Genomic DNA, 26,843 nt, shown 5'->3' with positions numbered 1-26,843 from the left:
ACGCAAGTGTCTTTGCTAGTTTAAGACCAGTTGCCAATTTCCCGTTCAGCGCCAACCCGCCATCATACAGTAATAGCAATGCGCCAAGGTACAAACGCGCCTAGCTTTTAAAAGGGAATGGGAGATGACTCGGATTGGTTTATTGCACGTTACGCCCAAAACACACCTATAAATTAATGAAGACACTAAGTCCAACCCTTTTGAACCATGCGCCCGGACCCTTTTTTCCACCGTCAAACTAACAAAAGTGGATTTGGACACGCCCTAAACGCACCTGCGCCATGCGCTTCACGCCGTGCGCTTAGATCGTTAAAATAGGGCCCTATGTTAGTTTAGCTGTGCAATACGTGACTTACAGATCTCTCCTCACACATCAACATTAACTCCACTTACACATGACTGTGAAAACGCACCATCCACTGGACTGTGATTGGTCTTGGAATTCAATTGGAGAGGGGAAAGAAATCCACCACATTTAAGCAAGATATAGGCCATGCATACATGGTCATGAAAAAGTTATGTAAAGTAATCAAATGTAATGCAAAAAACACCACAAAAAATGTAATTTCACAAAATACTGATTGTTGTTTTGAAAGTAAATTACTTCTAATTAGCTGTACTCATTGCAACAGGACACTTAAACGTAAACTGTGATGAACATTGTCTTATGGCAGAAAGATAACATTTGCATGAATATGGCATAAACATCTATGTGAACACTAATTTAAACCAGCCTGCTTCTTAATGGTGCTAAACCTTATATCTACGACACCTATGTTTTACAGATGTTAATGGACAGGAGTTTAGAGAGGTGGCAAGTCATGTCATCATGTTAACAATCCCATTATGTCACTGAATGGTCCTGTACACATATGATCAGGATCAACTGATTTCAGTATTATTTGTTTGCTTTTAGTTCTTCTTACTTTCCCTTTTTATCTGCCATTTAGCAGTATAACTTTGTGTGTTTTTCTTTTAAGTTATTTAATGAGCATTGTTAGAGGTGTCTGAGGCCTAAGACTTTCATTGCCAACGATTACTTCTCTTATTGTTGTGCACATGGTCAATAAAGAACCTTGAACCTTGAAAGCCCTTATAGCTGGTGTGTGCACAGGCCACATAATTAGAAACCCTCTGTAGTAATAGCTGCTATACAAAATACAAACGAATAAAAGGGAATAGTGGGGATGAAGCCAATGCCACAAGAGGAAAACAAAAAAAACCTAACCTCACGAGGTACATTACACCATGTTTGAAGAACGCTTCAAAGGCAGCTTCCTACTTCCCAGATGTAATTGAACAGCGCTTTCAACAGTCAAAGCACTTTATCGTGGCCCCAGAGAATGGTAAAAACCCCAAATCACTCACTCTAAACCATTCTAGAAAGACCTCACCAGTTGGAGTTTGCAGGAATTTGATTTTGCTGAAATACACAGCTCTAGAATCCTTGAATCATTTGGTTCACATGCTCTGCTGTAGACAGTTCAGAAGGTAATAATCCTCCACTCCGAATGGAAACGTACACCAGGGTTTCATAGCAGGGCAGCACAATCTGTGCTGGTTAGAGATCACAGGCTTTAAAGGAATTTAAAATGCTGGCTGCAAATGAAAAATGTAAATGACAAATAATCGACCCAAGAGCAGCTCCACATTTTGGTTGATGGATGGATACTTTCACATAGCCTGTGTTTGACCCATGTACAATTGAATTATACTGTTGTGCTTGAGATTTTTGCTTTGCTTCCTTGCACAGATTTGTTAAAAAAACTAATTTACTGCCAACCCAATTAAAGCGTCTCAATTCAAAAATAAGTCATTGTTACATTTTTTTTTTTTTTTTTTTATAAATGTATTTAGTGCAAAAAAAACTGTTATTATAGTAATATGTCCAGCCAAAAGAAGCTCGGTGGTGTTTTAAGCCCCCAAAGTCTCCTTCCAGGCAGCGCTGCGACTGTTGACTTCAAGGCACCTTAACCCTAACCATTGCCTAATCCTAGTGCCTTCCAGGCAGCGCTGCCTGGAAGGAGACGTTGGGGGCTTAAAACACCGATACCCAAAAGAAGAACATTGCTCTTTATATGTTAAATTAATTTGACTCATTCAGGGATAATCTGACAGCAGAGGGGATGAAAATGTCTGTGCTGCGTCCAAATGTAATTGTCTTCCTAAGACTTCATTTTGAAAGCCTTAAGTGAACATGTAAACTTGTCTCCCCGTTAAAATATTTTTATTAATTTGAGTTATTACAATCCTTTTTAGGCTTCCATTCATGAACACACCACGCCAAAGCCACATGGTTGCTGCTGAATGCTAACAAAAGAAATGAGGAGGGGTTCCAAGAAGTGGAGCAGACTGAAAGAATTGTTTTTAAATTGTTATAAGAATGTGTTTGATAATCGCAGCTGAGAATTCTTGTGGAGTATTGCATTAAACCCAGCATAACAACATGAATCAGAGACCTTCTATACACTTATTATTACACTTCAGACACGTCTTTTGATGATATGAACTATTTACAAAATGCTCCTTTTTAGATGTGTTTTATTTATCCAATCCGCAAAGATTGTCTTGATGTTTATACAAAGCAACAGCAGCCCCACATCCTGCTGCTGTCTGCTTTGACAGATTTTAGCCCTTTGCCGCTTTTTCATTAACTATGGAACTATAAATAATAGCACTGACTGAGAGCAGCGATATCTGCATCCCATTACCCACAGCACAAATCACAAACACGTGGCAGGTTTTTTGATAGAAAAGCCGAGCAGCTGCTTGTTGGAGCAGCCAGAGCTGTGTCATAATAGGCCACACTCCTCTGCGCCCTGACAAGCTAATGGATTTGATTCGTCAGAAAACAAATTGCTCCCTACAAAACTTTCTTGCTCACTTCTCACTTTTTCCTCTCTCACTCTCACACAAAGCAGACTTGACAAACCTTGAATATACGCAAGTATACGACATGCATACATGTAAGACACACTTGTCAATCCATCTACCCACCTAGCTATTTGAATGCTCAAATCAAAATCACATATAATTCCCTTGTCTGATAGGGATGATGGCTGTTCTTGTACACTTATAAACACTGTGTGAATTTAACAGATAACCAAACCACAAAGCTCAGCTATGAGACCTGAAAAAACACACACACACACACACACACACACACACACACACACACACACACACACACGAAGATTCTTGTTAGAAAAAGGCTTGCCCTCAGTAAGTGAACTGTTGAAAAGATGTATTTGAAAAGATGAGGGCCAAACTACCATTTGGCTGTTCACATAAACCAGCCAGACTTATCTCCACAGTACTGTGTCAGCGCTGGAAAATGGTCAGGCTGCACCCATTATCATTCTGGTATAGGAGACGCTCTGGCTTGTTTGTATTTCTTTTAACCAATCACAAATTGTCATAAGCGGCCCTAAGCCCAGGATGCAGCAACGGTGCCCTTGCTAAATAGATAGCGGAGATAGCGGAAGGGGAGAATTCCGTCTGAAATAGGCAGCCAATGGCAGGCGTATACCAACAGTCTCCATTCGGTGAGTCAGACCACATAAACCATGCTGGAGAAGTTTTCCAATATTATCTGCATTATCAACAATTGTATAACCCAACTACAAACCAGTTTATGTATTTAAAAAAAATCCCCTTGAAATTGTATTGGTTAATAACTCAAGCAAAACGAACTGCATTTCTAAAACGTTGAAACAACTCACATACCTGATGAATGTTACAATGCGCATAGTCCATTCATCTTCAATGGTGTCATGAGATCAGATTCTAAAAGGGACCTTGGCAGGAAAACAGGTTGTGCTTTGAAAGAGTTGAGCTCATAATTGCTTTGCAATTGTGCAATATGTAACATTTATCACCAGTCCAAAGAAGATATACGACGTATCTCTTGTCCTTGCATCTATTCATAAGTTAAATCAGTGGCCCCTTTAACAGAGTTCATTTTAAAGCAACCAAACAGGTTTTTGCATTTTTAGCTGAAGGAATATGAGGCTTTAGCAGTCTGGGTTAGTCAAATAAAGTGGCTATCTACCAAAGTTACTTTTATCTTCATGTGTGTCCGTGATAAAGTAAGTGCAGAATAATTATTCCCCTTTCATAGTTTGGTTGGTGATATGTGCAACACGGTTTCATATTACACATTACATACAGTACTGTAGGTATAAGAACCGTGTAGCACCGAAAAGCCTGGATAAGTGAATGAGCAGTCAACCAATCAATTTGTTTAAAAAAATAGGTGTTGATAGTGATGCAGCAATCTGCTTTATTACAAGAAATTTCCCGAAACAAGGGACGCTAATTGGAATTACCTCACTGGCAGAATTTTGAGCCTTAAAAGTCTAGATGGAGGAAAACAAGACTGGATATTTTAGATCAGGATACCTCTAATATTAGCATGGCAGGTCCTGGCTTATCAGCAACAAAAAGCTAATTTCAGGGTTGACTGTAAGTGCAGTGAATGCTTTAGACAACCTTTTCCCACGTCTAAACGTTGGCTGCAAATGCTGTTAAACATAATTACATGCAGGTGTGGGTGATGAGGTTGATGACAGGAGACAAATGGGAGATCAGTGTGTCCCGTAGGTGTAAAGGTCATCTGTGGGTTTTTATCTGCTCATACCGAGCACCTATGGAGCAACAGAATTAAGAAAATATAATAAAGAAATAATGAAAAGAACATTAAATTGAGAGAGAAAAAAAACAATGATTTCCCTAAAATGATTTCCTAAAATGTTGACGTTTGAAGAAAGTATCTCTTTAGGAAAGTTAGTGTAATTTTAATATTGCGTATTCTATTAGGGTTAGATTTTAAATGTGATGTTTGTCCCCACCCGAGCACTAACTAAGGCAACAAATTGCTTCTGAATATCCTACAGATTGTTTTGACGAAAGGTCAATATTAAGGTTAATATGGGGACAGGAATGTTATGGTCTATCTGATTCTGATGCACAGAAACACGCACACATACCTACACATAGGGCTGGATGATATGGAGAAAATCAATTATCACAATATTTTGGACCAAATACACCGATGCCGATAATGCGACGATATTGTAGGGTTGACTATTGGTGCTATCACAAAATTTTATAATGAGATTTTTGATAAATAAATCATCAATAATGTGAATATAATGACTCAGTGGGTAAAGGCAAATAATAGAACAGCTAGAACAGTCTGGTAAGTTTACATAACTTTACTGTAATGCAGCCTGTAAAACCAGGGAAAGGCAACACCTATGCCAAATTATGATACAACGATATCCAAAATCTAAGACGATATCTAGTCATATATATATATATATATATATATATATATATATAAAAATCTTGTAATACCTCTGGAAAGCCTTTTCCTTCCCTCTGCATGAAGTAATTCTTCTTAAACTCGTAATAGCTGTTGTACTGATTCCAAGACTGCAGAAAGTCAAACCTACATTAGACAGAGGGAAGAAGACATACTGTATTAGATACAGAGGATGATGAAGAGCTTCTGCAATATATGAAGGAAAAGTGTTACTGAGTTCCTAAAACCAAGATGTGACCGGAGCAACAGATTTATTTCTGGTAAGAACACTTACCGTGGATCATTCTTGGCACGGACACTGGCCTCAAACTTAACACCGTTCCTTGCGACGTACTCGGCTAGCTTGTCTATGACTGGCTGGGTGTCAGGTGGTGGGGGAATGATGGCTTGTGCTACTGGTGTGGAAACTTGAGCTTCGTGTTTCGAACTGTTTTCGGGGGGAAATTAAAGATGTTAAGAGAAACGTTTCAGCTATTAAAACAGGTGTGATCTGCTCTGTCAAAATGCAGTGTTTCATTTAAGTTACTATTTCCTCATACACTATGCCACTAATAAAACACACGCTAAAATGAAATGACACTTTAAATGTCACTAAAACTGGTGAAATTGGTATTACACAGGGATGTACATTAGTTCCTACCTGGTTTCTGGTACAACAACCGGAGCAGCAGAGCTGGTGACCTGAGGGGGAGCTGTAGCTGGCGGTGCCATGGCGATAGTTTCAGGAGGGGTGGGTGTAGTTCCTAGATTAGGCATAGCCTCAGAAGACGTTGGAGGAGCCATGACAGCTGAGGGCATACTGTTATAGTAGGCGCTGGCATCTATCCCTGGGGGAGGCGGGGCCAAGCAGAACGTTCCATCAGGAAGCATGTAGTACCCATAATACACTGCTGCTGCATTTGCTGAAAAGAAATGAGAAGGAAATTATCCAGACATGCTTTGATTGTACCTGACAAACTGTTATTGCAACTAACAAACTGCATAATATAATGTCACCTTTTTTCACAGCCATGCAATAAATACTAGCTTTAAAGTGCTCATATTATGCTTTTTGGCTATTTCCTTATATATATATATATATATATAATTTTTGTGCATGTAATAGGTTTACAAAATGAAAAAGCCCAAAGTCCACCCCAAAGGGACTTCCCATCTCCAACAGAAAACACTGTTAACAAACTGCTCCAAACAGCTCTATTGTAGTCCAGCCTTTACTTCCGTGACAAACGTGTGTCACTTTGTAAAACACGTTATGTTTTTTGAAAATTAAACCACGTAAACCTATTCTGATATAACCTCTAAATACAATTATGAACCTGAAAATGAGCATAATATGAGCACTTTAAGAGGATCATAATGTCCCCTGTTGTCACAGTTGTTGATCCAACTCTATAGTGAGCTCAAAGGCAATAGTTTGTGTGTTGCTGTAATGCTTTATAGTGTAGGACGTTACTCTTGGGTTGATTCCCTGTATAGATGAGTTGTGAAAAGTACAAAGAAACAATTGTTTCTGCTTTATGTGAAATTATGGTCTGTTCACAACATCTAAGAGATGATTTACTAATTCATTTCAGAGTCTTGTCATGGCAATCTTTCTGTTTTAACCTTGGTGAAGAACGTCAACAGGTCAGGGAAAAGTCCCCTGCCACTGGCAATAGAAACTGTCAAAACTAGGCTTGTTTAGTGAGCCAATAAATAACAAAAATACCACATTTGTGCTCAGTCACTGTGTTGCGGTTACATTTTCATGGCCGGAAAAGCTGGAAAAAGATATAGCCTTATATGACCGCAGCAAGGTTTCCTTTTGTATTAAGTTGACCCCAAACTCATGGGTTTTCTCTGTGTATTGTAAATATAAATGTTTCTATACACTGGCATGCAATCTGCAAATGTACATGCAACTAAGAGACAAGAAATCTGAATCAAACTGAGCTGACTAGCTGCTACTGCAGGAGCTTGCTTTAGGATTTCCTGTTGTTAGTTTTGACACAGTTGAAAGTATTCGTAAGAGTGGAGGAAAAGTGTAAACAGCTGCATACAAATAGGCCACTGGACAGCAGCCCATCAGTGTAGTGGTCGTGGTCAGACCTCAAGAGTTAAGGGGTGTAGAATTGTTAATTATGTGGCTGTGATGGGCCCTCTGCTGCTGAAGCATGCTTTGTGTTGTGGCTGTTTTATGTACTGTGCTGTCCTGTTCACTGTCAAGCTGTTTTTATTCTATGTTTAATATGTCTGTCGCAGTAATCAATTTAAATTAGCGTAGGGAAGAGGATATAAATCAAGATGTGACCTGTGTGTGAAACATAAACCTCCACTATCGGGGCTTGGCGGCACCCAGGACGATTGTGATTTTTTAAAAGAAATACAAACAAGCCAGTGTTTTTTTCCCTTATCCTGGAATAGATAGGTGGTGTAGCCAGACTGTACTCCAGCGCTGACACAGAGCTGTGGAGGTAGGTCTGGCAATGCAAGACTACAGTTGAGATAAAGCCTTAAGATGTGGAAGTGGAAGGTCAAAAAGGAAATTTAGTTGGATGGCTGGTCAGATAGATAGTTAGATGATCAGATTGCTAGATAGCATTCTCATATACATTCGGGTCAGAGAGAGTAAATCAATTCACTACGTTAAGGGAGGCAATTACGTACAAAAGAGGTAATGGAGCAACTTATTATCCACACCCTATATTACCATAAGTGGCAAAACAAAAATGTTCAACGGACAAGAGAAGGCTTTCTTATTGGACCAAGCGTATCTCCATGGATGGGCACATTAACAGCCCCCATTTTGACTAACAATGCATATCAAGAGCATTACACAGCTAGGTCATCCACAACCAATTTACTAGCATCATCAACTCTACTTCTGCAGTAAAGATTTTGTCAAAGGACAAACTCCACAACTGTCTCAGGGACGAATAAATTTGAATACATTTATTTAAGTAACCATTTCAGGAGAGGATGAACACATGAAAAAAGTCCTTAAGCAGAAGTGTGATGAATACCGTGGAGTGCATACACACGAGCCATGCATTCTTTTGAATTTCACGGAAGTGCTATTGTTTTATGTCATTCATTCTAAAAATGTCATATTAATTTAGTTCAAAAATGTCATCTTAGGTGACGTTTCATCTGAATGTTTTATATTTCATGTATGGAAATGATCAAGGCATTACATTATCCTCAATTATGTAGGTCAAATTCATATACATTTTTCTCTATCAAGTTCTGTGCCAAAGAGATTCAATATTGCAATGCACAAGTAGTTGTGGATGTAATGCACACTAGGGTACGCTGTTAGGTTCAGGAACATTTTAACTCAGACTATCTGAGGGCAGATGAATATGGTGACCATCCAAAAGGCCTGCAACATCATTTTAAATCATACCTGCAAACTCAGAAGGGCTGAAAAAGGTGACATATATATATATTTTAAAAAGGAGCACCTTGTTCAACTGTATTTATCTGTTCTGTATGTTAAAAAATATAAAACAATAAAAAGTAGATCTAAAAAAATAAAAAAAAAGGAGCACAAAACTGCAACATTAAAGAATGGCTTGTGTCTAAGGTCACAGGGTCAAAATTAAATGATTTATTAAAAATGGAATAACAATAACTTATAACACCAGTAAATTCCTGTTAAACTACAAAAACAACCACTGGATGGGAAAAGGGTATTTTTTAATAACTTTGAATGCACCACGAGGCTGGCGAGGCGACGCTGATGTGTTGTTTTTCAGACAACGGCAGCTACAGTCTGGTGTTACAATCCTCTACAGTGAAATACAGACACACTTTTACACCGTTTAGCTGTCAGCATTTTAACCATATTTACTCCAGCTGCTAGCTAACGGTAGGCGTAACGGTAGGCGTAACGTTACCCGTCCGTTTTTGGAGCATCAGAGAGAAGCGCAGGCATTTAAGTGGCACCTAAATAAGGCACCGAAATCCGCGTTGCTATTCGGTCCGGTAGATAACGATCGCTAAGGCACCGGTGCCGTATTAGCAGTGGGTCTCGGTACCCAACCCTACCTAATAACGTTAAACCAGACACCAATGGGTCTTACTCATGTGTGTGTTCGTTTTTATTTCGCTCATATCTCAGGGCTCCAGGCTAACTTTTTTCACTAGGAGCACAGTGGCCCCCCAACTGAAAATTTTAGGGGTGCAACCAAAAAATGTAGGGGCACACACCGTAAATCAACATGCTAACCAAATATTCACATTTCTACTAATTTCCACTGTATTACTAATAAATACTTTGTAATTTCTGCATCTATTATCAATGTGCTGTTTCAAATTCAGTGTCACTTTTGAAGATGCAACATAGAAGGTAACAGATACCTGAAATTCGGTTCCGTTACCCAACGGTACCTTTTCTTGGTACTTTCCCTCTATAATTACAAAACAATTATTTCAGTTGTAAAAAAATATTGTCAAACTAATTTATCCTATGTACTTAGAACATTGTTATTTTATTAATTAAACAAAATCCTCCTCCTCCTCCCAAACCCATCCCTACAACCTATTAAATTGAATGATTATTCATTTCTTACTCACTGTAACTTTTATTCTTGTATTTGTATATTCTTTTTTAGCCTGTTTTATTTTCATGACCGTTTTTAATTGCTCTTTAATGTTTCATGTAAAGCACTTTGAATTGCCTTGTTGCTGAAAGGTGCTGTAGAAATAAAGTTGCCTTGCCTTACAACCTCAGCCTGTCAGTCAGTCACCAGGGCACAGAAACCACTGTTGTGCCTGAAGTGTAACGTCAACAGCAACGCGACCCCTTTCGGCTCTACATTAATATCATATCGCAGTAAACGCTGTCTGCGTGAAGTTTTGAAAAACTGTAACCACACTTGAAACCACTTTATCGGCATTTCCGTGACTCACTGTGACTTCAACAAAACTGCAGAGCCGATGTAGTTTGCACCATACGCAGCTATGCGTGTGTGCGAGTGTGTGTGTTTGTGTCAGAGCTCCGCTCTCTGTCAATTTTCAGGGAGGACAGATAAGCTTGAGCTTACGCACTCTCAGGTACCGAAATTTCGACATTTAACGTGTAAAAAAGGGGGGCAAATTTACTGGTCGCACATGTGCAACTGGATGTAAAATTCAGTCGCACACTCTCAAATTTTGGTCGCAGTCTGGAGCCCTGTATCTTACGACAAGATATACAGTGGGGCAAAAAAGTATTTAGTCAGCCACCAATTGTGCAAGTTCTCCCACTTAAAAAGATGAGAGAGGCCTGTCATTTTCATCATAGGTACACTTCAACTATGAGAGACAAAATGAGAAAAAAAAAAAAAAAATCCAGAAAATCACATTGTAGGATTTTTAATGAATTTATTTGCAAATTCCTCGGGAAAATAAGTATTCGGTCATCTACAAACAAGCAAGATTTCTGGCTCTCACAGACCTGTAACTTCTTCTTTAAGAGGCTCCTCTGTCCTCCACTCGTTACATATATTAATGGCACCTGTTTGAACTTGTTATCAGTATAAAAGACACAGGTCCACAACCTCAAACAGTCACACTCCAAACTCCACTATGGCCAAGACCAAAGAGCTGTCAAAGGACACCAGAAACTAAATTGTAGACCTGCACCAGGCTGGGAAGACTGAATCTGCAATAGGTAAGCAGCTTGGTGTGAAGAAATCAACTGTGGGAGAAATTATAAGAAAATGGAAGACATACAAGACCACTAATAATCTCCCTCGATCCGGGGCGCCACGCAAGATCTCACCCCGTGGGGTCAAAATGATCACAAGAACGGTGAGCAAAAATCCCAGAACCACACGGGGGGACCTAGTGAATGACCTGCAGAGAGCTGGGACCAAAGTAACAAAGGCTACCATCAGTAACACACTACGCCGCCAGGGACTCAAATCCTGCAGTGCCAGACGTGTCCCCCTGCTTAAGCCAGTACATGTCCAGGCCTGTCTGGAGTTTGCTAGAGAGCATTTGGATGATCCAGAAGAGGATTGGGAGACTGTCATATGGTCAGCTGAAACCAAAATAGAACTTTTTGGTAAAAACTCAACTCGTCGTGTTTGGAGGGGAAAGAATGCTGAGTTGCATCCAAAGAACACCATACCTATTGTGAAGCATGGGGGTGGAAACATCATGCTTTGTGGCTGTTTTTCTGCAAAGGGACCAGGATGACTGATCCGTGTAAAGGAAAGAATGAACGGGGCCATGTATCGTGAGATTTTGAGTGAAAACCTCCTTCCATCAGCAAGGGCATTGAAGATGAAACGTGGCTGGGTCTTTCAGCATGACAATGATCCCAAACACACCGCCCGGGCAACGAAGGAGTGGCTTCGTAAGAAGCATTTCAAGGTCCTGGAGTGGCCTAGCCAGTCTCCAGATCTCAACCCCATAGAAAATCTTTGGAGGGAGTTGAAAGTCCGTGTTGCCCAGCGACAGCCCCAAAACATCACTGCTCTAGAGGAGATCTGCATGGAGGAATGGGCCAAAATACCAGCAACAGTGTGTGAAAATCTTGTGAAGACTTACAGAAAACGTTTGACCTCTGTCATTGCCAACAAAGGGTATATAACAAAGTATTGAGATTAACTTTTGTTATTGACCAAATACTTATTTTCCACCATAATTTGCAAATAAATTCATTAAAAATCCTACAATGTGATTTTCTGGATTTTTCTTTCTCATTTTGTCTCTCATAGTTGAAGTGTACCTATGATGAAAATTACAGGCCTCTCTCATCTTTTTAAGTGAGAGAACTTGCACAATTGGTGGCTGACTAAATACTTTTTTGCCCCACTGTACATTAAAAATCAGATAACAATACTAATGCAGTGGAGGAGATAGCCTTGCCAAAATACTTCGCATTGAACTAATATTGTAGGCTAACAACACAATTCACTGATCTTACGTTAGCTGACAAGCTGACTAGCTTGCTTTCCATTATAACGTTAAACATACTGACAACAATGTTAGAGAAAACAATTATATTATTGGCAGATAACAGCACTTACCTCAAAACTAATGTCAGTGATTGTGATTGGCCAAATGACTCGCATGACGTGTCACCAAAGATGTTTTATTGTGAAGAAGACCGCAGTAGGTTTTTGAAACTCCCGTTTATGGGAAATTATACATACCAAGGACACACATTGATTTAAGTCTGACCTGACCCAGAACCCAGGTGGACGAGAAAGTGTGGCCCTGAGAGCTGGTTCAGGTCAGGTCCTCTGGTTTTCAGGATGCGTGGAAGACCTTTAAAGTCAATATTACTTTGCTGAAAGGCATTGAAAAGCCTTTGCATCGGTTATAGTCTGTGGTCAGCATTAGGGAGTGAGGAGCTGTATTGAACCACTAGGAAGTCAAATGCCAGTTTTCTATGGCCAACAGTACTCTCAGAAAGAATGCAGTTGTAATAGCTGAAGAGTAGGGCACTGGGCTCAGTGGTAGAAAAACTACAGCAACCCTACTAAGGTAAAGATAAATGTATACCCAACATGTGATGAACACTATAAGAGTCTTCATAAATTATTTTTTCTCAAAAAAAAAAGTATACTCACGGTCAGCAGTGTACTGCGCTGGTGTGCTGGATGCAGCTGGGATTGTCACTTCCTCTGGTTTTGGAGCCTCTGTTGCTGTGCCATTCCTTTCCTGTCTGGCTTTTCGTACAAGTGCTGCCAGAGGATGGTCTGGGTCCATCACTTTGAGAGGCTGCAGCGGAAAAAGGCCAGTTTGGTAAAAACAGTCTACGATACCATGTTATTTTTTAGTAAAGAAATACTTAAACCATTACGATCACACCACATGCATAATAAAGGAGACATATTTTACAAAAATAATATAATAGATACACCAAATAGTCAACGCTCTATGATGTCAGAAACCATGAATTGCAGTGCAATATTTAAGCATTACATACAGAATGTAATAGTTAACCCCATAAAATATGAACTATGAATCCTTAGTAGAAAATTTAAGTGTCTGATTTAAAAAGAAAAGCTCTCCTGATGGGAGGCAACTATCAGACAGCTTGCTATTAAAAGGAGCTCACAATGTTTCTTTTAAAAGACGTGCTTCCATTCTTGCTGCTCTGTCAAAGACTAATGGCTGTCCTGACAAGACACATGAAAGTACCAACAAAGAACTGTAACAGCATCAATACAGGCCAACAGAATAGAGTTATTAGAGAATGCAGTAACAGACTTGGGAAAGCACTAACGGCATGTAAATGTAATTCACAAGGCACGCAGCGGTCGCCCAGCAGTTAAAATTGCAGCATACATTCACAACCCTATAATACATCTTCCATTTGACTCCTTTAGATGAGCAGCCAATGGTAACCATTCAGTGAAAACCAGGCTGTTTTTCTTGACTTATTAAAATCTGTGTTTTGGAGATACATGGTTTTCACAGGACAGGGTAGCAGGTGACCTACATTCTATTTACATACCTTCACCAGCTCCTCCAGGCGAGAGCACTTTTTCGGGGCAAACAGGCTGGGATGGAGGTAACTGCCATCTCCATCCTCATCTGAATCATCAGAATGGGATTCTAAAGCAAGAAGGCACACACAAAAAAAGTAATTAACAAACATGTTTAACATTATATTTAATGCACTAAGGTGTTAATGTTTCTTACTGCACTCTTCTGTTCAATTGTTCAGGTATTACAGATGTGATATTTCTGCATTAATTACAGCACATGACACTCCTTGATACTGCAAATGTAATGTCTGTGTGAGGAAATGACACCTATGGATTCAGTGACTGCTTTCTTGAACTCACCTTGCGGCTGCTCTTGCTTCTTGGCGGAAACAAGGTTGTATCGACCTTCCTTCATGGCCCGCAGGATGTGTTTGTAGTAAGGGTTCAAGTAATGGTCAAAACGGAGAAAATCAAACTGGGAGTTACCGGACTGCTTAGCTTTCAGGACTATCTCAAACTGTGCCCCCTGCTGAGATACAAAGTTGGCTGTCCTCTCGATGATGTTATGGGTCTTGATGGTTGCCGGCTAAAAAAACAAAAAGTAAAAAAAATTTAAGAGAACAAAAAGTTTGTAATTACCAAAAACAAGAAATATGTATTGTAGAAGCACTTTTGAAGTCAAAATAGTGAAAAATAAGGACAACCAATTTATAAATGAAATGTTACAATAAAAGAATGAATGGAAACTCTCCAATGAACATGCTCAATCAAGCTACAACCATACTTTAAATAAAAACATTCCAGACAATCAAGTTTTGCTTTTTTATGCGAATTTCCCCCCCAAATTAAGTTCACTATTAAAAAGGTACGATTTTTATATTGAAATTGGTGGATAATTCCCATAATTCCAAGCTTTTTCCAGAAATTTACCAACCCTTTAGATGGATGAGAATGAGTGAACCTGACAGCTGCACATAACATTAGGATGCAAAGCACAGTTTAATAAATGGCTTCTTCAAACCAAGGACACAAGCCCTTTAGCCTTGCATTTTCATGCAAGGCACTCTAATGTTCATTGTGATGACATTACTTCTTAAAATACACATGGGGTGGAAACCAGTGAAACAAGAAATGTTCCATTATTCATTCATTATTGTCCCCCTTGTGTGCTTTTAATGATTAATCAGTGTCATTACCTACAGAGTGCAGAGAAGTGCAGCAATCTCCAAAAGAACACACACATCTCATCAAGATGAAAGTCATAATAAATACTACCTTTCAGGACACCGGCCAAAAAGATGCCAGTGTCCAACACTAAGAGACCATTATTGTGTTCTAAGCTACCAAGGACAACCTGACATACAAGGGCCTTTTGCACTCCGATTTACGGACTTAGCCATTAGGTAAAAAGAGGGTGTGTAATACTTGTTTTATGTTGACATGATATACACAAGGTAAGCATCCTCTGACGCAACTATAACTGAGCAACGGTGTTGCCAAGCCAAAGACCCAAAGCAAAACATAACTAACGTGTAGTGGTCATAAAGCATGCCAGCAACCTGAAAGTATAACGTACAGTTTACAGCCATTTGTTATCTCATGTACGCACAGAAAGAAGAGTCATCTTGCCCCTTCAACTACGGTGCATGCCAATTAATTGTGGCCTCCTTTCCAATCTGATCTGAGACCTTTCTTGCATATCGTTCCCCTTTTGTCACATATACACACACACACATTATATATATATATATATATATATATATATATATATATATATATATATATATATATATATATATATATATATATATATATATATATATATATGTGTGTATGTGTGTATGTATGCTATAACTATCAAATATCAAAATGATATAACAAATCTAATAAGAATAGTCTTACATAATAATGACAGATGCACAACACTGAAATGTATTCAGAGAGAAGGATATTACTTCACAATCTAGGGAGTAGACATAAATATTATACAGTATGCATATCATGTACAGCAGCTACGGTTTGCTGTGTTCTGTATATATTAACAAGGGTATTTTGGCTGTTTTATACCAGCATGCTGTATACTGATTATGCAGACAGTTCATGCCAAGCTTGTCTTTCTTGTCATGCATAAGAGTGGCAGCTCTTATGCATGAGCTGAAGGATAAGAGGGATTTGATTTCGGACTAGCCTGATCCTGAGGGAAGGTTGTCTGACAAAAAAAACACCAGACGAAACAAAGCAACAGCAAGACATTTTAAAACATTTAGTCTGTTATTTCTTGTCTGCTGTTATCATTGGATATTATGTCAATGTGAAGCATTGTCTATATTTATAGAAGTACATTTCTACATACAACGAACATGTGCCATTTTGAAGCAGAGGTGTGGTCACATCATAACAATTAATACACTTTCAAACCTTTCATTTTAGGGGGAAAGAAGAAGAGGTGCCATTTCACATAGCAAACGCTTGAATTGCTATTGATTAGACTGTCATCTAATGACGGGATGTGTCAGCATCTGGGTGGCTTACCACCTCAAACAAGTTCAGGTGGAACTCATTCAGTTAACCATTTCACTGTTTTAGAGAGAAGTCACAGAAATATTTACATCCTGTTAGACATCCAACAAAATGTCCAATGACCAATCTATTCAGCTTGTACTCAGTCTCCAATACTTGTTGTCTTAAAGTGGCAATCTCTAAGATTTTTATTTTAATAAATGTCTGTTAAGTCTAGGGTTGGGTACCGAAACCCGGTTCCACTATGGATCAGGTTCCCACGCAAACGGTAGTATTCGGACCGGATTAGAACGCAAATTTCGGTTCCGACTTAAATATTTTCCCTCCGTCGCTCCGGACAGCGGCAGACTCTTTTTTCTTTCTCCCTTTTCTGCTGAGTGGCACACGTGCCCTCTCGCGGTGTTAAGCGAGTGTCCGCTAGCTATCGTAAATGTAGGCTACTTTTAAAATGCCATATTTTCCCTCTGGGCTCACCAAAACGGTCGTAAAGGCATATTAACCAGTCACTGCACGTGATCGCTAGTAAACATATTACACCCAAATTGTCTGCCCTTTCAAACTCATACCTGTGTGTCCAGGCCTCTTGGACACCATCTGAGAGAGTTTTCTCCTGTGCAGGACATGCCATTAGTCAGGAGATGTGTGTTTCTTGCCAGACAAGGCAAATATGGTCATTTTTCTGCAAAAGAACTGCTAAAGTTTGAAGCTGGTTGGCATACCAACTCAACATTTATTTAGTTGTTACTTGTTAATAGTGTAACTGTTATTTGTTAAATTATTGTAGTTATGTGTTAGGTTTACTTATTATATATTTAAGTACTTTAAAACGTTAATATATTGTTAAATTTAAATAATTTTCAATAAAGAAAAAAAAAAAAACTCCATAAAAAGAGCCTCTCTTTGATGTCATTTTTCAGTTTTTCAAGAATCGGTTTAGGAATCGGTTCGGCATCGGAATCGTAAAAAATCAAACGGTACCCAACCCTAGTTAAGTCACTATCCATCGTCGAATTAGTTAAGACTAGTATTACAGTATTAACAGTATAATGTTTGTGACAAAATTCCTGGAAAAAATGCTGTTACTGCTAATGCAAACTTTTCCTACTGCTGCAACTACACATTAAAAACATTTAACTGGCGAAACACGGGTGGATTTTTGCATGAAGTATTCACAGGAAATGCAATGGGTTTGTCAAAGAGCTTGACACTGACTGCCATCGTTCATCAAAAATCGGAATATTTTTTGACAGTGGATCAGTTTGAAATATTGCAGGGAGTAGGCTATTGGAAAAAGAAATAGCAGCTACAGTGAGCTGTTAGAAGAACTGCACACCTCCAACTTCTAAGCGAGGTAACCAACTACTTTCACTGTCTGCAGACTCATGCCGGGTGCAGCATAAAAATCAGATCACGGTTGCTCACAGAATGATGGAAAAAGGCCAATTATTGCCTGAATCTGTATTAAAACAAAAACATTTGTTTTGCTGCCCCCAGTATTCTGGGACCTGTAGCATTAAACCACATTTGCTGTCACCACCGGTTACCACCAGTAAATACGGTGTCGCCAAATCAACCAGGACTGAAATCTTAAGAATTTACACTTGAATTGTGTTAACTGTTTTAATTATGTTCTTTTGTATGACAGGGTAGCCTATTAAAACCATATATAGGCTATCTGTGATCATCACAACAGCGTTCATGGCTTTACCTCCATATTACCCAATTATTTTACATATACATTTTGATAGAATTCTGATGTAAGGCATGCCATCATATCAGTTTGTCGCTGTTTGTAAATAGGCAGTCCAGACTTCAGCAATTAAAAATATTCACAGTCAAAATACAAGGAAAGAGGAAAAGCAGAAATGCATCTGCCAGATATTTAGACTGTCAGGGCTTCACATCTGCATAGGTGTTATATTTAAGAATTTTCACATTGCAATTGTCACCAAAAGTGTGTGAGTAGGCCAAGTAATGTTTATATTGTAGACTCAAATATAAACTGCATTCGATCTATGAGATCCATCTCTAATTAGCTACTGAGAGATAAAGTGATACAATGTTGTAATCAACCACAAAAATGTATTCTGTTAACAGAAGAAACCTTCATAGTGCAAACACAGTCAAAGAAAATGAAAATCTCTTAAATAAATTGCATGGAAAATTAAGACTTATTAAAATGCCGTGTTGTTCATCAGCTCCTAGATCAGGGGAAAGCCAGGCATTTCCCATCATGCCATGATATTTTGCAGTCAGTGGAGAGCCATTGCAGCATCTGGCTCCACGTTTGCACAACATCAGAGCAAGTCGAACAGAACCGACATTCACTGTGTGCGTGGGTTAGGGTTAGGCTAATCTAAAACGATCCTTATAGTTAATTTGGGAGTGGTCACAAATTGCCAATAAGAGAATGGTTCCAACTGTTTCTGTTATTGTGTCAACTCGCTGTACGTATGCATACAAAAAGGCATCAACATTAGTAAGCCAGAGGATATGTAATGCTCACCAGTTCCACATCAGGAGGGATAGCGAGTCCTGGAGGAGCAACAAACGGTTCTTCACTCTCCTCAGGCTCTGCCTCTTCTATGCATGTGGAGAGATTTTAGAACAAAAATAATAAGATTAACTCTTGTCAGTCATCTGTTAAAAAAAAAAAATAAAAAATAATAATAATAATAATAATAATAATAATAATAATAAGTAAATACTCCCTGCTGGGTATATACCCAGTTGAGCAGTAACGTGATATTCCTTTTTGAGTGTCTTAAAATGTTTTAAAAGTGGGTGGACCACATGCCCTCAACCATTCTATCCATTGTACAATAATATACTACAATCTTTAGTCTCTATCCTTCACCTTCATCTGCACAGGTCACGTGGAAACTAGATTAACATTTTTAGTGTTGTACTGTGTAGAGTTTGCACAGTAATGAAAGAGACAGGCCCCTTAATTTAAGACATAGCCTCTATGGGGAAAAAGGCCAGCCTTCCAGCCGTTTCTATTGATGTCACTTGTCGTGAAAGGTGTGCCATAGGTATTTTTGAAATCAGTTTTTGGCAAAGCCTGAAAGCCATGCAACGTCCATGTGTTCAATCCATCTTATGTCTCAACTCCAATTTAGTGATAATATAATGGCCTTCCAAACAGTGCCCCAATTTTAAAAGAAGACGTACTCTTAATCATCACTTCAATTATATAACAGGATTATTGTCATGGTTGACTAGCTTGTCCTTGGCTGCTAATTCTAAAGTGGCATATTATGTAAAACTACATTTTTATCGCAAATTACAAAACATCAAATCAACATGGGTGTACTCTCACTTTCTAAAGGTAGTCCAGCATCATTCCTGTTAACCCTGTGACCAAGTCACAAACTGTTTCTCTATTCAAAGCTACAGTATGGCCACACATTGACTCAGCAGCGCCATACAGAAAGAAGGCAACAGAGCTGAATAGGACAACCAGTAGTCTGAAATAGGTAGAAATATGAATTCAGGTATTTCCGTGAAGGTGGGTAAATTTAAATAAATTCAGCTAATAGAAACGGGATCAGGAATTCAGCTCCATGAACACCAAAGAAGCCTTTCAAAAAATTAGAACACTCACAGGACAGGAATCAAAATCCGGCTTAACAGCAATAACCAACCCCACTTCATTTGCAGAGGACCTGAACATCACAAAATTATTTGATATTGTGATTATGTGTCTATTATGTTATCTGTCAGCCCAAACACTCCCTTTGAGGCTACAAATTTGCCATGTGGTGGGTGACTTTTTCATGACTTTGTACTGTACTGTTTTTTTGAAGCAAAGCAAAAAACATGACAACAAAGAAAAACTACAGAGGGGATTCAACTGAAACCAGCACAAAATGTTAATGACCAGTGTGACATTAGCCTTCACTTATTCCCAAAGGACAGTCATCTAGAGTTTTGGCAGATGTATTCATACACTGAAGCTCTACAATCGCCCTAGAAAGAGGCATCTAGTAGTCTGCTTAACTGTCAGGCCACTGGCTGCAGGGCCTCATAAGGGGGTTGTTCCAAATAGTTATAATAAACTTGTGTGGCGTCATTGTGTATTATAGAATTAAATATAATAAATACGTTACAATATGTGCTCTGCAGGCAAAAATTCAACTTCAGCAGCCCCCTGGAGGGTTTGTATCTCCAGATGGACGCATGGATTAGAATAGTAAAGAAAAAGAAAAAAAGGAATGGATTAGACAGACCTGCGGTGTTCTTCACAGCTGACCGCATTTAAAAGTCACACAGCTAAACATTTAGACATGGCACAGATCCCACCATAAGCATGTCAAAGACAGAAGGGGTATATTAAAGATCCCTGGCTTCCAAGCAGTACATTTTCATGCATACAGTAATGTGATTACTTGGAATAACTAAAACTTTGTTTAATTTATAAGGCACCATTCCAAAAGGTCCTGACCTTTGCCTTGTTAGCTCTACCTTTAAAAGCAGTATGCGTTTTGCTTTTCCTGGTTTTGTCACATTGTTTCTACATAAAGTGTGTATGTATTTGTATCTAAAATTGACTATCTGACTGCTTTGGCAAGTCTGTGAGTGATGTGTTCTCACCAGTTTCCCTGTTAGCCTCCTCCTCCTCAGTGGGCTGAGACGGGTCATAGTAGTCAGCACTGTATTTGAAGGCCACTGCATTGTAGGTGCCTTCATCAGCCAGAGCCTCACTCAGACGTTTGTACTCCTCCTCTGTGGAAAACAAGTAAAATACACAATGGAGAAACATTTACTACAATGTTAATGATCATTATAAATCAGAGTGCAGAAACTGACCATGACTTTCTATTCCGATGTGGCACTGGACAACTTACAATAATGTATGCATTATAATAATTAGGTTGGCACCAAATGTTTGACATTCTTATGGCATTTTCAAAGATATAGTTTGTTTCCTTTGGCCTGAATCAGTGGAGGAGTTGGTAAACATGTAGAATTTTCCCTTTGGCTCGGTATCTTTTCAAACAGAGAAAAAACAAGCATTGCTAAATGCCACGTAGGAAAAAGGTCCTGAAGAAAATCACATCTAGCCAAATATCAAGGAGGTACTATGTTCCTAGTCCTGGTCAGACCTCGATTCACGATTTCACTCATCCGCATCCCAGTATGTAAATCGCACCTGTTACAAGAGTTTTTTAGCTTAAACTTTCAGAGTACGCCTTGTAGTTGAGTCAGACCGAGGTCGGATCACATTACACACTGACGCCTTTGAGAACCCTGGATACTTGACAAAACAGGGTCTCTGTAGAAAAAACATGTTTGTACTTTCCATAGTAAGCTAAGATATTCTGCTATAGGCCTATGTCATGCAACAATTGACGACCGGAAAACCGTCTCTGAGTGGGGATACGGCTCTTCCGGTTAGCTTTTTACAATGGCGGAGCCCGATAGATACTGCTGGACCAAGTCTCTCCACAACCTGCCTGAAGTCACCTACGACGATGTGGTTCAGATTGTAAATGAACACTCTCAAAGTAAAAAACATTTTGAAAACGGCAAAAAAGGCAAAAGGTACAAGACCGTGTACAGAAACTATCATAGACTTCAATGGTAGAAGCTCGCTCTAGCTGTTCGCGGTTTCGTGGGTACGGTAAACGTTTCTATGGTAACAGCGAGTTGGATCAATCAGAGACGTTGCTGTTACGCTTAGGATTGTGGGCAATGTAGTTTTCTCCATAAGAGCGCATAAAACATGCTTTTCTTAAAACAAGGTTGATTTCATACAGACTTCTGGCTTCTACAGGAGCAGAAACTTTCGTTTCACAACCAATGTAGCTCGTGGTCAGTCTACCTCGGATGGTTTAGACATTATGGCTGATAATCTAAATCCTTATGGAGAAAGGGACTGTTGACCGGAAGTTCTGATTCCCTACTCCGCGTTCCGGAAGCAGGAAGTGTGACATAGGCCTATTGTGACAAAAACACACACACTGCACACTGATCAATAGAAAAGAAAGAGAATTACATACTGGTTGCTAGACAAATATACACCGTTATTCGGCACAGACACTAACCCTTTTCTATTGAAATTCATGGCCAACTATATCTTTATTAAAGAAAGCAAGGGCAAAATTGCCAGTAAAAATATCAATATTTCTAATGCTTTCCTGCTGTCCCTTCAGTGGACAGATGGGTAATAGCCTAAGTGAATGGGGTCAGGCCTCCAAATTCAAGGGCAAACAAGCCTGGGAGATGAACATTCTGCACTCTGTGTGTGTGTGTGTGTGTGTGTGTGTGTGTGTGTGTGTGTGTGTGTGTGTGTGTGTGTGTGTGTGTGTGTGTGACACAAATCATTAGCTGGCTCATTTTGTCCCATCAGTTTGGGCATAAGACACCATATTTCACATAAAACTGTGGCTTATTAATTCAATTAAAGTCATTAAGTCTGTCTTTCAGAAGTGTGTTTCATTATAATGTAAAAAGACTAAGATGCAAGTATCCAAGAGTTGAAAGTGATTTCCATAGAAATGGCAGCTGTTAAACTCAAGGCAAAGCCAGTATTCTTTAAACAGATAGAAAGCTGAAAGTGCCTTAGAAGTAGAGATGGTCCGATACCATTTTTTGCTTCCCGATACCGATTCCGATACCTGAACTTGCGTATCGGCCGATAACGAGTACCGATTCGATACTAGTGTGTCATATATTTTATTATGTTTGAACAAATGTATACTACTATCCCTGTATGGATGTGATATTATTTCTAATCAGTCTGGCTCAGGTTAAACTCTTTGTGAAACATGAATGCTACAGAACTTTCTTTTATTATGCAGTTTGACAGTCAGTTATAATGGAAAAAGAACATAAATAAAACTACTTTAACGTAGATTTTCTTCAGGGCTTTATTACGTGGTATCGGATCGGTGCATAAACTCCAGTACTTCTCGATACCGATACCAGCGTTTTAGGCAGTATCGGAGCCGATATCGGAACATCTCTACTTAGAAGGGGATGTAACACTGTTGGAAATTCTGGAACAATCAAGATTTTGTTAAGAAGCCTAGATTAAAGTATATAGCAATCATAACAGTTGTCGATTTTATGTATGTACAGACAGGCTTGTCATACTGGTGTTAGGTGTTAGTCTGTGGGAAAAGTGTTAAAAGAGGACACAGAGATTCAATATTTTCGGGACACTAATTCAAACACTGAGAAGAGAGTGAACATTTTAACTTTAAAAGTAGAGCCAGACATCAGTAATAAAGGCAGAAATAAACACCACAAAGTGTCCAAGATTTGAGAGCATTCCAGTTTGACAGAGGCCATGCTGCTGTGCCATGGTGGTAGTATTTGTGATTAGTTATGGTTTGCATTGCAACTTTGGCTACGACCAACTTATTAAGCCAAAATGAGAGCTGCCTGCAAGGACCATTATCTGCCAGTAAAATACAAAGGTTAGGACTGCTGCCGATGGGAATTAATATCTACCAGTGGAACGTCAAGCCATTTGTAAGTGTCATATAATTATGCCAGTACAAAAGGTAGCGACATATGCCAATGTTTACCATCATATACCACTGAAACAACACAGAGATATGTTGCAGCAATGTCATTACCACGCCATAAGATGATGCAATGAAAGATCAGTGACTGATGATTGATGGGCTCACAAACATTCCAACAGGAATACTACATTGTCTCTTAGCTAGCCGCCTTCATTAAGTGTGAACAACCATAACTCACACAAGAAATAAAAGCAGATATTCACTTCGATATCATCCGGCATGATCCACTAAGGGCAGATCACATTAACGCGCAACTCTCGCCAAAATGCAACCTAGGGTCTTTTTGTGAATGTACCTGAGTCAAACTTTCGTTTAAAAGCATATTTAGGACGGAATTGCCACTTTTAAGATTTACCGTATTTTCGTTTTTCGGTCAAATGGCCTTTTGAATGGAGTGCTAGGGGCACTTTTATGCTAGCCTCAAAATAGCTATTTTTAAAACACTGAAGGCTCGACACAACATGAAACTTTGCTCGAAGTATCGCCAGGGGCTCTACACCTTAACGAAAGCAATGACAACATTGTTTGTGTACCCAGAGTTTACTAAAAAGAAAGGTTTTGAACAACTCACTGTAGCTGTTGTTGTTTCCAGCCGCAGCCATTTTATCAGTCAAAAACAATCGATTTCCAAATGCAACGTAACAGGGAGGAGAGTAAAGATGGAAAGCTCCTAAAGCTTAGTTCCATATAAATGCACGGATTATTTCTTGTTTTGACATTATTGAAAAACAATATTGACCTCGTAGTTGAAAAAGGAGCCTCATATAGAGTCCGTTCATTCGCATTCGGATATCGACTCATCTTGACTGCCGAGGCGGTAGCGGCCGGAAACAACAAGACCTACAGTGAGTTGTTCAAAACCTTTTTTAGTAAACTCTGGGTACACAAACAATGTTCTCAATGCTTTCGTTAAGGTGTAGAGCCCCTGGTGATACTTTGAGCAAAGTTTCATGTTGTGTCGAGCCTTCTTAGTGTTTTAGAAATTTTTTAGGCTAGCATAAAAGTGCCCCTAGCACTCCCATTCAAAAGGCCATTTGACCGAAAAAACGAAAATAAGGTAAATCTTAAAAGTGGCGATTCCGTCCTAAATATGCTTTTAAACGAAAGTTTGACTCGGGTACATTCACAAAAAGACCCTAGGTTGCATTTTGGCGAGAGTTACGCTTTAAGATGTGCCATATGTGTGCTAAGTGTCAGAACTAGCACCCTGCCCACCTTGTCTGGCCTCCTCTTCCAGCAGGTCAGTGTGCAGAGCCAGGTACCTCTCCTCATCGCACAGCGCCTCAATCCTGGCCTCCTCCTCTGACAGCTGGTAGGATGTATTCCATGACCCGCTGTCATACTCTGAAAGGTCATGTAAGTGACCACGCCCATCGTATCTGTTGGATGGTAACAAGGATTAGAGAGAAGGAAGTTGACAAAGCCTTTTATACACAATATGGACCTACTTACCAAGGGAGGGGGACCTAAAACCCAAACTTTACATCAAGAAAGCGCTATCTCTCAAAGTCTGTCATGGGGGAGAATACTTGTAAAATTCTTAAAGTTGTGATAATTTCTCATTATACAGACAACACAATAATGCACTAATTAAGTCCTTGGGCTTAATTGTTGATAGTGCTCTTTAGATAGCTAGCAAGCTTTCTGTTGCTATTTTCTTCTTGGACAAGTCTTACAAACGAACAACCTTACATCAAAGGAAAAAACGAAAGGGAAACAAACAAAGCAACTCGTCTCTTACCTTACAGGGTTCAATTCCCCCCCTGTAACACTCATCATTACTTCTACATCTGCAAAGAGAGTTACATTCACACAAACCCGAGCACATAAATACCTATCCGCAAGAACCCAAATGGACGACATTTTCCAGGGTTCGTCCCTCTACGCCACTTCTCAGTTGCAGTTTCTTCATGAAGACAAAGAAATGGGGTGCTGTAGTTGGCATTCGGGGTTTGGCAGGACCCCTTAGCCTACCTTACTGGGGAAGAAACTGGGTTATGTGATAAAGACACACATTCAAAGGCTGTACAAATAAAACACAAGTTGGGCCACTGCAGGTCAAGGTGATTCAAAAGAATAAATGCAATATTTTAAGATTAGAGTGATATTTTTTTAAATGTGCTGCATCAAGGTGGCAATAAAACATGACCTCATTGCCTGCAGCAACATTGTTGTGCTGAAAGCACCTGTTAGTCAAACCCCACTGTTTCAAATTGGCATTGAGATATTTTGAATCACCTTAACTGCTGTAACTTTAGCCTTGGTTAGAATTTGCTCTGGCCTTGTGGATACCAGCACATCATAATAAAAACCCAGGTCATTTCCTTTGTGTACACATTGGCATTTTCTGCAAAACTCAATTTGAAAAGGACAGAAAGAAGGTAGTATCTTCTGTGTTATACTTCATATAGATTGCCATTTTATTCTATAAAGCATGTCGGAAGTAAATGTTTCCAGACGAAATTCTCCAAACATATCAAGATGCAAAGCCTACATAAAAGATAATCTTTGTAGTCCTAAAAGTTAAACACTGTAATACTGTTGTTTTGGTCTGTAAAACGCACGCCATTGCCATTATAGGAGGTACACAGCACAAACTAATGCAGTCAAATAAAAACAACTCTGCAACAAAACCTATCTGCATGAAGGTTACAATATTTCTTTTTTAATTAAACTGTTTTACAGTAGTATTACTTAAACCTTGTCTACGACATGTGTGTCGATGTTGTATTACACTGCAGTAGTTTTAGCTGGTGTGACTGATAAATTGGCAACTGAGTGAGCTCAGCGTTATGGCTAATGTTAGCAACGACTGGCAGGGATTTGCATCTTCACATGTTATTCTAGAAACTTCAAATACCATTTGTTGTCAGTTCAAGGCATCCAAAAACAAGTTAGCAGACAAGAAATAAAACATTCGTCGCCAGTTGCAGGTATTTCCAAGCTTCTGCAAGACAAACTCCAAGTGGTCCCCTTGAATATTGAAACAGGCTAACGGACAGGATAGATGGTTAGCATAATGTTTCGGTCTACGTTTGTTCAACCGAC

The 26,843-nt window shown here is 39.2% G+C and overlaps 1 protein-coding gene across 2 annotated transcripts in view; it reads right to left on the bottom strand.

Moving 5' to 3' along the window:
- Positions 1 to 26,843, bottom strand: part of sfswap (splicing factor SWAP) — a 59,556-nt gene that overhangs the window by 32,343 nt on the left and 370 nt on the right. The window contains exons 1-10 of one of the 2 annotated variants that reach the window (XM_078271115.1): positions 25,630 to 26,837; positions 25,011 to 25,174; positions 20,854 to 20,985; positions 18,764 to 18,840; positions 14,098 to 14,323; positions 13,764 to 13,864; positions 12,874 to 13,024; positions 5,967 to 6,228; positions 5,601 to 5,753; positions 5,359 to 5,452 (exon numbers count right to left, since the gene is read on the bottom strand). In XM_078271115.1, the coding sequence (XP_078127241.1) occupies positions 5,359 to 5,452; positions 5,601 to 5,753; positions 5,967 to 6,228; positions 12,874 to 13,024; positions 13,764 to 13,864; positions 14,098 to 14,323; positions 18,764 to 18,840; positions 20,854 to 20,985; positions 25,011 to 25,174; positions 25,630 to 25,658 (1,389 nt within the window). In that variant the 5' untranslated portion in view covers positions 25,659 to 26,837. Of the gene's footprint in view, positions 1 to 5,358; positions 5,453 to 5,600; positions 5,754 to 5,966; positions 6,229 to 12,873; positions 13,025 to 13,763; positions 13,865 to 14,097; positions 14,324 to 18,763; positions 18,841 to 20,853; positions 20,986 to 25,010; positions 25,175 to 25,629; positions 26,838 to 26,843 lie in introns of those variants that run through there. The other variant, XM_078271114.1, reaches the window with a different exon arrangement.

This window comes from Sander vitreus, chromosome 16 (genome assembly GCF_031162955.1).
Source record: "Sander vitreus isolate 19-12246 chromosome 16, sanVit1, whole genome shotgun sequence".
In the NCBI taxonomy this organism is placed as follows: domain Eukaryota; kingdom Metazoa; phylum Chordata; class Actinopteri; order Perciformes; family Percidae; genus Sander; species Sander vitreus.
This window is presented reverse-complemented; position numbering and strand designations above follow the sequence as displayed.